At 42.1% G+C, this 13,714-nt stretch overlaps 1 protein-coding gene across 1 annotated transcript; it reads left to right on the forward strand.

The window, feature by feature from the left end:
* Positions 1 to 7,689: 7,689 nt before the first annotated feature.
* Positions 7,690 to 9,197, forward strand: LOC133825759 (UPF0481 protein At3g47200-like). Its single transcript, XM_062258661.1, has 2 exons — positions 7,690 to 7,883; positions 7,940 to 9,197. Exons 1-2 carry the CDS (start codon positions 7,690 to 7,692, stop codon positions 9,195 to 9,197), a joined length of 1,452 nt encoding a protein of 483 aa, XP_062114645.1.
* The last annotated feature ends 4,517 nt before the right edge of the window (positions 9,198 to 13,714 follow it).

Here is a 13,714-nt window from a genome sequence, read left to right on the forward strand (position 1 = left end):
AAAGAAAATAAATTACTCAAATATATAAACATTTGAGCACATGGTGAATAAATTACTCAAATATATATACCTAACAAAATCATAGTGCATAAAAGATCATCCTAACCTTCCTAAGAAGGTTAGCCTATTATTCTAGATATTCTTATAAAATTCTAGAGAGAAAATATGAGAAATGAGACTAAAATTTGGTAGAGTTTTGTTACCTAAAAATTACGTACCAAATGTGAAAGAAGAATCCCTATTTATAGAAAAAGAAAATGACTACAAAGAAATTAAACTACAAATGGAGTTTACAAAATAAATCTGAAATATTAATAACAAAATATGATTTTGAAAAATCAAATCTTATTATTAATATTAACCTAACTATTTTAGTGAATGGTCATTTTACCTATTTTTCTAAATCACCACAAAATGTGAACTTTAAAGCTCAAAATGGAGGGTTCATGACCCAAAGAGCACACAAAGTGGGCTGGTGGCAACTGGTGGGTTTGATCCAGTCGTGGCCAATAGAAAAGCACCATGTGGATGTGTTGGAAATGTGCCCTGAAAGCATATGTAGTAGACATTGTTTTTGAAATAAATAAATAAATTGAATTTGTTATGCATATATTTTATGGACTATATTATTCTATGATAATATTATGTAAATATCAGGAAAATTCCTAAGTTCATGTATGTAATCTCAAACACGTATTAGTACGAGAGAATTGTGTTTGAGATAAATGAACTTGAATAGTTCGCAGTAAAATAAAGTTATGGAATCTTTAGATTAATTACTGCAAGTACGGTCCACTAGTATTATGAATACATGTGATCTAGATCCGGATCACTAGTGTGGTAGGACACTTTAGTGGAGGTGCTTTATATATTAGAGAATATATAGAACTGGACCAGATATGTTTATTAATACTTAGTTAAATACCGTTTCAAAGTATTAATTAAATATATCAACTGATGATCATATACAAATAGATCTTAATCCTGAGGTTACTATGAACTCCTGTTTATGTTATATGAGTTCTTTGATTCACTTGTTAGGGTTTGCCAGAATGATCAGGCTAAAAACTTTTGTTTTGGGAACTCATTAATATAGATGGCTGGGGACATAGTATACAGATATGGAATCTATACCTTCTCGCAAGAGATTGAATGATGGTTCTCTTAAGGGTTGACTTTTGGGACTGAAAGGTTATTGAGCTCAAATTCATAATTTAGTTATGAATTAACCTTCACTAGTAGAGTCAATGGTACTTAAGGAAACAAGACATAATTAAAAGGGTAAAACGGTAATTTTATTCTCGATTAATTATGAATCATTATTAGAGGGTCAAGTTGTATGCAATGATTAAATCAATGGACGCTTTATGATTATAAAGTACTCAGTAAATGAAATGTCTATAATTACAAGAGTGCAGTCTCATATTTATAGTGGAATAATCATGAGATTAATAAATTAAGATTATTTAATTAATAATCTCAAATTTATTGGAGCTTGGAATTATAGGTCCATAGGTCCCCATAGCGGCTCTATCAACACTGTTTAAGGTAAGAGTTGATATGAAGGGAAAATAGTTTAAAGACATATTTAAGAAGAAACTTGTTCTTCAGGCCAAATATGCAATCATATGATAATAGTGATTAATTAATTAATTACAAATTAGTTGTAGTTAACAAAATTAATTAATATTTAATTATTGTATAATTTTTGAAATTATACTAAATAATTAAATTGAATTTCGAAATTTAATTAAATAATTAATTAATTGTAATTTTCGAAATTATGATTAATTAAATATTTATTTTCGAAAATTTGGGTTTAATTAATTAGTAGAATTAATTAAATATCTTTATTTGAGTGGGAGAAAATAATCTGATAAGTTCAAATTGGATTTAAATTTAAAAGATTAATATTTATTCAAATAATTAATTATATTTGATAATTAATTAAAATGGATAATTAATTTGAATTAGTTATCAGGTTGTTAGATCTTATCTGACAAAGTAATTTGAATAAATAATTAAATAAAATTTGAAAAACAAATATCCCTAGAAATTAGGAAGCTACACGTTCACACACAGTCTAGGACTGTGTGTGGCGTGTAGCACCAGTGTTTTTCAGAGATGGGATTTTTAATTTTATTTAATTAATTAATTAATTAATGGATAATTCAAAAATTGGTTTTTGGATTTTTTCATTAATGGAATAATTAATTAATTAAAAATTAAATTGTAAAATGGTTACAGATTTAATTTTTAAATTTTGAATTTTTTCTGTTAAGTATGACTGATCAGAAAATTATTCAGATAAGATAAGTGAAGAGAGTGAGACTACTCTGAAAATTCGCTCTGTGAAAATAGAACGATAGTTTTCTCTCCCTGAAAATAAAGAACCAATTCTCAGGCCTATTCTCTTGATCTCATGTGTTGAGTACATCAAGTAGAATCACAAATAAACTATCCTTCATTCTCTAAGTGCCCACACATTTCTTGAGGTGTAGAGAACGCTTTGGAAGATCTTGGTGTGAGTACGTGGAGCGGCTTGGATAGGAAGATCGTTCTAAATACGAGAAGATAGCAAGGACACTTGATAGGCTTCAAGAGGTATGATTTCTATCACTATCTTGCTTATGATTAATGTATGTATATTAATGGATCCACATATTTAAAGGTAGTTTAAATATGTTACAAAATTTTTGTTGTACACTGGGCCAACCACATCACTTTTCCGCTGCGTATTAGGAAACTCGTTCCTAACAGGATGCTCAACAACAGAGGAGAGGGTAGGTAGCAGGCTGGTCGGGGCGCGGGTTAGCGATCAGGCAGGGGTGCAGGTCACTCACGGGTCAGGATGGGGTGGCTGGACGCATGTCACATGGAGGTTTCGTCAGGTGGCGCGCTGGGGGAAAAGAGAATCAGCAGGCCTGGTGCTGCTTTGGGCCGAATTTCTGGGCTTCAGGTTGCAAAAATGCCAACTTTTCCTCCTTTCTTCAATTTTATTTATTTATTTCTTCTTTATTTTTCTTTATGCCAAAATATAACTTTAATTCCTAATCATAATCAAATATTTTTATTTATAAACTAAATGATATTAATTCCATGAAAATATTAATTAAACTTAATTTATTTTGACTATTAAAATCAATAAATGTGCATTTTTTTGCACTAATCACAACCCCCAACTAACTTACTGCTAGTCCCTAGCAATTCAAGTGGATAAAAATGTTACCAAATTGAAATAGTGAATCAAATCATGCAAAATCATGTAACAAATTGTTTAGTTTGAATTTAGAAAATGTTATTTAAAACTATCAAAGTTGTAATTCAAGAGCCTTGTGTGTGTGCCAAACCATGTTGTTCTTTCCAAAATTCATAACACAAACAATATTGAATAATCACCAAAGAATAAAGTCTTAACTCCAAATCCTCACCTTCAGAAAAGTTCAAGAGCTGAAAAAGTTCCTTGTTGCAGTGGGGTTTCACCTTCAGTATGCTCTTAAAGTACTTGGGCCAGTCAACAACTTCTTGGGTTTCGAAGTTTTCAGAAATGAGTTTGGACTTTATCTAACTCAAAGAAAATACACAAGAGATCCTCTTGATAAAACCAACATGTATGATGCTAAGCAGATCTCTACTTCCATGTGTACAACATCACATTTGTCTCTTGATCGAGGTGCTCCCCTAGCAGATCCTTCACTTTACAGAAGTGTCATTGGTGCTCTCCAATATCTGACATACAAGACCAGATATTGCCTTCTCTATCAATAAGTTGATTCAATTTTTGAAGGCCCCCACCACTGATCACTGGAATGCCTGCAAAAGAGTGCTGAGATACTTGGATGGAACTATACACTATGGGTTATGTTTCCAGCCATCTGACAATCTCTTCATCAATGGCTTTACCGATGCTGATTGGACAAGCTCCATTGATGATAGGCGCTCTACTTCGGGATACTGGATCTTCATTAGAGGAAATCTGGTCAGTTGGAGCTCGAAAAAGTAGCATGTAGTAGCTCGATCTTCAACTGAGTCCGAGTCTCGATCTTTGGCTTTAGTGTAATGCTCCAAATTTCCTAATAAAGTTTAGGACCTTGATTACGAGGCCGGGAGGGCCATAATTGATTTATTATGTTATTAAATGATAATATGCATGTTTATGTGTATTAAATATGCATGTGAACCCTTTTCTGAGTAATTGAGTGACTTTCATATTTTGGCCATTTCGGGCATATTTGGCATATATGTGGTATGTGTGTGGTGCTTTATTATTATTTGGTTATGCCAGGGTTACTCAGCACAAGACGATCCTAGGAGGTAAGCTAGTGGGAAAGTCACAACGAGATTTATTCTTGACTCGGAGTGAGTCGAGGGGTATTTAGAGCATTACCAGGTTATTGGGTAATGAGAATTAATATTTGGTGATAAATTGGGAGTTAGTAAGATCAGGGGGAAATTCTGGAGGTTTTGACTATTTTGTCCCCGGGAGTGTTTTCGGGACCCCGAGCATTAGGATTTGGTTGAGGCTACTTAAGCTTGAAGTAACCTTTTGAAAGAATAAAAGAACGTTCTGTATGTTCTCTCTCCCTCAAAGTTCCATTTTCGTCTCCCGATCGCATTTTTGAAGGTAACTTGGGTTCTAGGACTCGGATTCAAGCAAGGATCAAGGCATAGCGATCCTAGGAAAGATTAGAAGCTTATTAGCCGAAGGATTTAGTTGGAAACAACTCAATTGGAGGTAATTCAAGTTTTAAGTTTTTAAAGGTTTTAAGCTCGAATTGGACTTTGTATTTTGATGAGTTTTTGATTGACTTAAAGCTTGGGTTTTATGGGTTTTGGATCATGGGGATGTTTGGGAAATTTGATTTTTGTGTTTGGAGATGTTTGGATATGTTTTTGAAAGGTTTTAAAAGGTTAAAATCAGGTTTATGGCTGATTCTGGGTGGGGGGCCGCGACCTTGTTCTTGGGCGCCGCGACCTTAGCTCAAAGAAGCAGGTGGAGGCATTTTGGCCTTGCTAGGTGCCACGGCCCTATGTAAGGGGCGCCGCGGCCCTTGCTCATGGGATGGTTGGGGGCCACGGCTCAAGGTGCTAGGGCCGCAACTCAGGTTGGGTGTTGAGTCCGTTTGAGCGTTTTGACCTCGGGAACATGGTTTTAGGCCTCGGGATCATTCCTACTACCCGGATTGGTAGGGTTTGATGTCTTGGAGGCTAGGTCTTGGTTCCAGGATTGGTTTTAGAACTTGAACTCATTGGATCACCATTTGTTGTTATGACTAGGTTATCACTAGAGGCTTGGAATCGGGGTCATGCTTGTGGCTCGTTTATTGGTAGCCTGTGCTTGGACAAAAGGTAAGAAAACTGCACCCTGTGTCTATATGACATGCATGGTTATTCTTGATGCATGTTGGATGTTTAAATGTGGCATGCATGGTTATTGTTGAGGCATGTCAAGTGATTAAATGTGATGCATGTGTTGCACGAGAAACATGTGATAATATGAGATTGTTCAGAGCTTGAGCCTCTGTGTTTATGCATGGTCCTAATTATGCTAGTAATTGTTAAGTAAGCATGTTGAATGCCCTGTATTCGAATATTTGACATATGATATATGTTTGGTAGCATTGCTTACTTGTGTATGGCACTGACTAGTCAGGGACGGCACTGGTCGCGCATCACTGACCTAAGAGCCGAAAACGGCATAAGCATCATGAACGCAGGGCTGATAAAAGATTAGATCTAATCGATATCAACATTGAATGACTCTGGGAGCATTGATGTTGGACCGACCCTAAGGTCGATGAACATCAAAAGCGCTTGACTAGTCTAGGCTAGTTACTCAGAGCCAGGGCCAAAGGCCTAGGTGACTGCTTGTCACATGGCTAGGGAGCGAAATCCCATGGTTATGACTCTATGGTCATGAGGTAGGTTATGTTACTAGTCATCATGCACCTATCCTGTTTAAGCCAGTGAAAGGTTCACTTATTTGTAAAGCTCCGGTGACCCTATCGTCACATGACTATTGGGAACGGAACCCACCTTAGTGACTATTACAACTGTCACTCTTCTACTCAGGGCTATAAGCCCGGTATGGTTACCGGAACCACCAGTGTTATCACTTATCTGATTGAGATTTACTTGATAGTCATCCATTCAGGAGGGCAGGATTCTCTATCCTGGATACCCATCATTTCGTGAATCTCTTTGCCTGCTTGAATAGGGCTATATTTTCTAGGCGTGTGCCTTATGATTTGATGTCATTATATGACTGTTCATGAGCATATTGAGTTTTCTTGCTGAGCTTCGGCTCACAGGTGCTATGTGGTGCAGGTAAAGGCAAAAGAAAGCTGGAGCATCCTTGAGTTGGAAAGCTTAGGTAACGATGTGTACATATGCAGCTACTCGACCACCACGGCCGAGGTTTGAAGAGGAACTAGGGTTTAACCCTGTTTTGCATCCTAGATCGGCTGGTTGTAAATATTTTCTTGTAATAGACCTTTAAATTAAATTTTTTGGGATCCCAATGTATATAATAAATGTTCTAATGAAACGTTATATCTTAACCAAAATTTTTAATCCCTAAACCGCTAATCATACTTAATTACACGATTTTGGCCAAATGATTCGATTAGCGAGTTTAACATTGTTTACAAGGCACACCGTAACGGTCCCTGGAGTTTACGACGTTAAAACTTGGTATCAGAGTGAGCCAAGGTTTATGGTTCCTGAAGACAAGTTAGGCATGTACACTCGTCACTGAAGATAGCTTCACTCAGGGAATGGTAACTATTTCTGTAGTTATGTACTTAACTGCTTAAATAGAATGTAAATGTTTACCTGCACATTGTATTAGGATATGCCACAGTCACATATTCCTGTACTGTAGAAGAATAATCATCACACTTAAAACTAGTAATTTAGACAAAAGTTTACTATTCTACCAACATGATGCCCCATGCCCATCTTCATCGTACATCATTTCCTTTCGGTGTCGATCTCTTCATTAACACTATTAAGTAGAATTTTAATCTCTCTCTCTCTTAAAAAAGAAAAGAGAGTTTCTCTTATGCAAATCTAACCTTGTAATAAAGATGTACTATCATTAACTTGGATCGAAATAAATGAATATAATACTAGAATACTTTCCACAAAACTGGCCGCATATATTCATCTTCTAGTACGTAAAAGCTCCATGCTAGAAACGCATTATACTAAACTTGTAAGCTGCACAGAATATAAACTTAATTTACGAAACTTTAAGAATCTGTATCTTTTACTATCAATCAATAAGTCCAGCAATTTTATATATATTTTAAACACACATGCAAACCTGTATATATTATTAGAATCTGTACATAATATTCTATTTTAAATATATATATTCTACATTTATGTTTATAATAGGGTCAACTTTATAACTATATTATAGCTATAATATCAAGCTCTACACGTGAATATAGCCAAAAGTTTAACTTGTATATTTTGTATATATATTGAATGAGAATCAGGAAAATCCACACGGGAAAAATCATATTTCTTTGTAAAGCCTGATATACAAGTTAAACTTTTAGCTATATTCACGTGTAAGAGCCTGATATTATGGCTATAATATTATGTACAGATTCTAATATATATATATACTCATATAACACAGCACACATACAATAGTAATATTATTGTTTCGTTAACACTATGAGTGAAAAGGAGTTAGTGTTGTCCGTAGAAGAGCTCTGCCACAGGAGGACTGTCAAAAAGGTAGTAGGGCAGCAAAGCCATGAAGCTGATAATCAAAGTTTTGTGGTGCCCATTTCCGACATGCCGAAGGAGGTTAATGATGTCACTGCCGGCGTCAACAACCATGAAAATGTCAAAAACATTCCAGCAGGGCAAAGTCATCAAGTAGTCTCGAAGCTCCAAAAACTAGATGAGAAATCGAAAACAGTAGCAGCTCAACAACCGAGCAAGGTAGATGGAGAAAAAAAAAATCAAAGCCAAAGATACAGAAGGTGCCCAAGCTTCTCCAAGGTCGCAAGAATGACAAGGATTTCAATTACTTTGTGCCGAGGGTGGTATCGATTGGCCCCATTCATCACCGAAATGAGAAGCTGGAGGAAGAGTCCAAGAATGAATTGGCTGCGAAATTCATCGGAGAAAGTAAAAAAGCAGCGCAAGATTTGTTCGATTCCATCAAAAACAAAATTGCCCATTTGAAGACGAAATTCAATGAGCAGGTTCTCAAAGACTATGATGATGATACTCTGAGCTTGATGTTGGTCGTGGATGGATGTTTCATACTTCAGTTCATCAAAATGTACAGCAAACCGGAAGATGATGATTCGGAAATCGCCAACATCAACAGCGGACAAGTGGCCTTGATTAAACAGGATCTGTTCTTGTTGGAGAATCAAATTCCTTATGAAGTGCTTGAAACTTTGATGGAATCTACTCCATCAAGCAAAGTCGATAATAATGAGGAGATGAAGAAATCTGTCAAGAAGTTCATTCAGATGAATGTTATGTCCCCAAGCAAGTACTCAGAGAACATAAAAATAGACTTGGATAATAAACCGTTGCACCTTCTGGACCTTCTCCGATCAGCGCTGCTCCAAGGACGCGCAGAAGGGCATCGTGATCCCGATCCAGAGTACACTCGAACTTTCCGCAACCTCCAGGATGTAAAAGCAGCCGGAGTAATGGTGGAGCCGAGCAACAGTTGCTCTCTAAGAGACGTGAGTTTCAGCAGTTTCTGCTTCAACGGATACCTCAAGCTACCTCCACTGATCATCGATGATTCGACCAAACGAAATTTTTTTAACTTAGTCGCGTACGAGATGTGTCCAGACAACTTTTCAACCGGACGAGGAGTCACCTGCTGCCTTTACTTCCTTAATTCGCTCATTGATAATGGAGAAGACGCTAAGGATATGAGGATGGCCAACATATTCCGGAACAGGCTGAACAACGACGATGACGTTGCTAAGTTCTTTAATGATATTGGAACCGAATTGGTTCCATCTCCTGCTTATGTCGATGTAAAGAAGAAAATACAGAACCACTGTGACAGTAAGTTGACGGTTTGGGTTGCTCAAGCGTACCGTGACCATTTCAGTAGTCCCTGGTTTGTTTTGGCTCTTATAGCTACTCTCATTGTTCTTGCTCTTACAGGTGTTCAGACCTGGTTCACAATTAATCCCAGATAATTAAGATAGATATATGATCATCCATCATATCTATATATACTTTGCTTAAAAATGGTACTGGGGTCTGGTCTGGATTTTTTGTTGTGCTTGCTTATAATAAGTATATATACATATATATGTAAACGCTCAGTATTCCGCGCCCATAAAAGAACCAAGTCGTGTGGTGAGGTCCCTTATAGGCCTACATGCGTGCTTGAGCCACGAGACGCTCGGGGCGCGACCCTCTCACAACGGCCTCGCATGCCTAAGACTGTGCCCCGCGAGGTGACCTCCCGTGCCTAGGTGCGTGACGCATAAGGGAGCCTCGTGTGACCCAGGGGAAGTCTTGTTGGCAGGCCTCGCATGCTCAGAACCAAGCACCGCGAGACGGCCCCGCGTGCCCAAGCTCACACCCCAGCAGCATCGGCCTCGCGTGGCCTCACGTCCGAAGCAGCCTCGACCTCGCGTCTGAGCGGGCCCCACCTCCTCCTGATGCGCGCCCCGCCTCGCGTCCGAGCGAGGCTCCTGATGCAAGCCCCCGCCTCGCATCCGAGTGAGGCCCCTGATGCGCCCCCCGCCTCGCGTCCGAGCGAGGCCCCTGATGCACACCCCCGCCTCGCGTCCGAGCGAGGCTCCTGATGCGCGCCCCGCCTCGCGTCCGAGCGAGGCCCCTGATGCGCGGGTCGCCTCGCGTCCAAGCCCGCGTGGCCTCGCTGGAGCACCCTCGGCGTCGCGCCCCGGCACCGTAGCCTCGCACCTCAGCAGACGTTCGGGCTCGCGCCCCGAGCGAGCCACACCATCACATGGCCACGCGAGAGGAGGAGGGCCTCGTGAGCAGCTAGGGAGCCGCGTCATCAATAGGCCTTCCAAGAGGGCCTCACGAAGGAATAGGAGCCACGCCACCTGTTGGCCACGCGTATGAAGCCATGCACTAAGGGAGCCACACCACCATGGGGGTCGCAAGGAAGGCATCTCGCCACGCATCCTTAGACATCCGTCAAGGCCACATGCCTATCGCCTAGGCTCGTGGGTGACCTCGGGGTGTTACAGGCATCTCGTGCCAAGGACCCGAGACCCCCACCTCACGCCACGACCATTACACGCACCAAGGGTCCCATTCCTTACACCTTGAGACCCCAATACTTAGAGGCTCCAGTACGAGTCGAATGGAACATACTTGTACGATCTAGTACGGAGTACGGCCGTTAAGACATTGTATGTTGAGTATGGACACCTATACCAGTGGGAGAGTGGGAGTGTTGGAATAAGAGTTATGGCCCGTACGTCTACGGCCAGGTGTCAGAGTCGACACCACTACCACCTGCGCCACTATGCCTGTCACCACTCATCAGACATGGGTACGGACAAGTAGTGGAGGCATCCTCCTGACACCTGCCCCTGTACTGGATGTACGACCACAACCTCTAAAGCCACTCTCTTGACAGAGTACTTATGTACCACTTGGTCCCCAGGACCACCATGTACCTAGGGCCATTAGAGCCTACTATAAAATGAATTCTAACCCCACCTGAAGGGGGGTTGGGAAATTTACTGTAGCAAAGGCTTGAGAGTGAATGAAAGATTGATTTCTCCATACTTATTCTGTCATTGTTCTTGAGTTATTATTTAGATTTCTACAGCTTTTTTATTGACGATCCTTACTTGATAATTTTTTCCAACTCAACTTAGTTGACGAGTTCTCACCGTCAACAGTTTGGCACCGTCTGTGGGAACGTTAGTTTCAAGCTAGTGTTCCACCATTGTTTCCAGCAAAAAGAGATGCCAAGACGTTCAAAGCGACTCAGGGAGCCACGAGAGGTAGAGGTTCACTTGAACGGAGTCCAGCTGAAGGCCTCCATGAAGGACGCTCCTCCACCCAGAGACGTGGAGCCCCCGAAGGACCCTGAGGTTCACGGAGGTGATAGAGTGGCCTCGTCACCGGCCGCTTCGCCTGGAGAAAGTCCTCCAAGAGCACCACTGGGAAATGCTAATGAGATCCCTCTCCCAAAACCACCGCTGGTACCGAACTCCGGCCGGCAGGACCCGGGCCCCTCTACCCGTAGGCATGATAAACATCCCCGGGTCCATTCCGTGAGCTCAAGTTCAAAATCTCGGTTCTATGAAAAGGAAATACGTGAGCTCCACCGAAAGAACCAAAGGTTGGAAACCACCTTGGAGAACATGCAAGAGGTCCTGAATGGCCTGTTGCAGGGCAAATCGAGCGTGACCTTGCCTAAGAGGAAGGAGAAAGGCAAGGATGGGGTGGAGACCACCATACCAGTAGATGATGGGAGAACTCAACACTCTACCAGTAACACCCCCCGAGCGAAGCCACGCGAGCCCCCTGAATCACCTAAGCAGGCCCAAAAACCAGCGCCAAGGACCAACGCTGCCCCTCGCAAGGAGGACGAGGTCACCTCTAAAAGAGCACCCTCAGATTTACGGGAGGAGCTCAATAAAAAGAGGGCGGGCAAAGGGACCACGCCCCCTATGGCGCCTCGGGAAGGCAAGGGAAAGGCGGATCTTGGCCCATCCGCTTTGAAGGACTCTCTAAACAAGAGGAGGCAGGACCTGGATACGGAAATGAGGAGCCTGCGAAGCAAGATCGTCACCGCATCAGGCGGCCAGGCATTTGAGGAAGAATTCGACCATGAGTCACCCTTTGTGAGGGAGATTCAGGCCGTCCGGCTCCCTGCAAACTTTAAGGAGCCCAATATGACCCCCTACGAAGGAAACACGGATCCAAAGTACCACCTGGATGCGTTTAACGATCTGATGAAACTGAGAGGGATTGGAAGCGGTGCCAGGTGCCATTGCTTCGCTGTCACCTTGAAGGGACTCGCCTACAAATGGTTCAAAAGGTTAAGGCCGGGGTCCATCAAGTCCTGGCAACAGTTTTCTGATGAATTCCTCTAGCAGCACCATGCCGTGCAGGACTACACGATGCCAGGTACCAGCCTAGCCAACATGAAGCAAGGGGAGAATGAAAGCCTGAAGAGCTACATTCACCGATTCAATATGGAGGCCGCGAAAGTGGGGAGCCTAACCCGCAGAGAGTTAAAAATGGCCATTACAGCTGGAGTGCTCCCAGGAAGAAAGCTGTGGGACAACATGTTGAAGAGGGAAGTAACCGACTTAGATGACTTCTACGAGAGAGCGCAAAAGTATATTCGTGTAGAGGATGGCCACACAAACCTAAAGGCAGGAAAGGAGGAGCCCCACGCGAAGCCCCCAGCTAACGACGGGTCGAATGTAACAAAGAAGAGAAGGGCATACGATGGATCAAGAGATGACCAGCAGAGGAAAACCAAACAGGGGAATGATCATAGGCAAGCGGCTTATACTTACTACACGAACCTCACAGATACTAGGGAGCACATTTACCTCACCAACGAAGATCGAGTTCCTTTCAAAAGGCCCCCACCAATGAGAAAGGACCGGTCCAAAAGGGATCCTAGTAGATACTACCAGTACCACAAGGATACCGGTCACACCACGGCAGAGTGTATCCATTTGAAGGAAGAAATTGAGGAACTCATTCGTAGGGGACATTTGGGCAGGTATGTGCGCAAGGATAACTAGAGGACAGAAGGAGGAGTGTCCCCATCGCAGGCACGTGAGGTGGCCCCGGAAGTGCAAGGAGAGGTTAGGACCATCTTTGGAGGACCAGGATTCGGAGGCGATTCTAGGAAAGGGCGAGACAGGTATGCCAAGGAGGCTCGACGAAGTCCACCACATTGCATTTTAAGTTTGGAGCAACGCCCCCCAAAGAGCTTCAAGGGCGAGAATGACTCAATAACTTTCGCTGAAGAAGATGTGCAGGGGGTGCATTTCCCTCATAATGACCCCCTGGTGCTAACCGCCCAGCTTGCTAACATGAGGGTACATAGGGTCATGGTGGATAACGGGAGCTCTGTGGACATCTTGTATCGACAGGCGCTGGAAAAGATGGGATTGAGCCTCCGTCACCTAAAGCCTTGCACTACGACTTTGTATGGGTTTACGGGAGATTCGATGCAACCCCTAGGGATAATCGAATTAGTCCTCACCATGGGGGAGCAACCTAGGCAAACCACCATAATGGCTAACTTTTTCGTGGTAGATTGCACCTCAGCCTTCAATGCGGTATTAGGGAGACCCTCTCTGAGAGAATTGAAGGCGATAACTTCTGTGTATCACCTAGCTATGAAATTCCCTACCCCTGGGGGAGTAGCATGCGTGAAAGGGGAGCAGAAGGAAGCGAGGGAATGCTATAACATGTCCCTCCGCGCAGCCACCAAACCATCTATGCCAATGACAACAGCTGTGTATGAAGAAGCGACCCACACAAGTTAGATCCGCACAAGATTGGACCCACGGGTTACAGAGCCACTCGAGAAGTGCTACCAGCAAGGCTTCGGCTCTCAGTGCCAAAAGAACCTATGTTTAGTTTGTTCTTCGTTATTTTAGCTTAAGCGAGTAAGAATCAAAGAGGCTACCTAGGTAACCTCCTTGTTAGATGTAACCCCCTTTTTATTTACAAAGTCGGTTGTAAACCG

This window comes from Humulus lupulus, chromosome 3 (assembly GCF_963169125.1).
Source record: "Humulus lupulus chromosome 3, drHumLupu1.1, whole genome shotgun sequence".
NCBI classification, from domain to species: domain Eukaryota; kingdom Viridiplantae; phylum Streptophyta; class Magnoliopsida; order Rosales; family Cannabaceae; genus Humulus; species Humulus lupulus.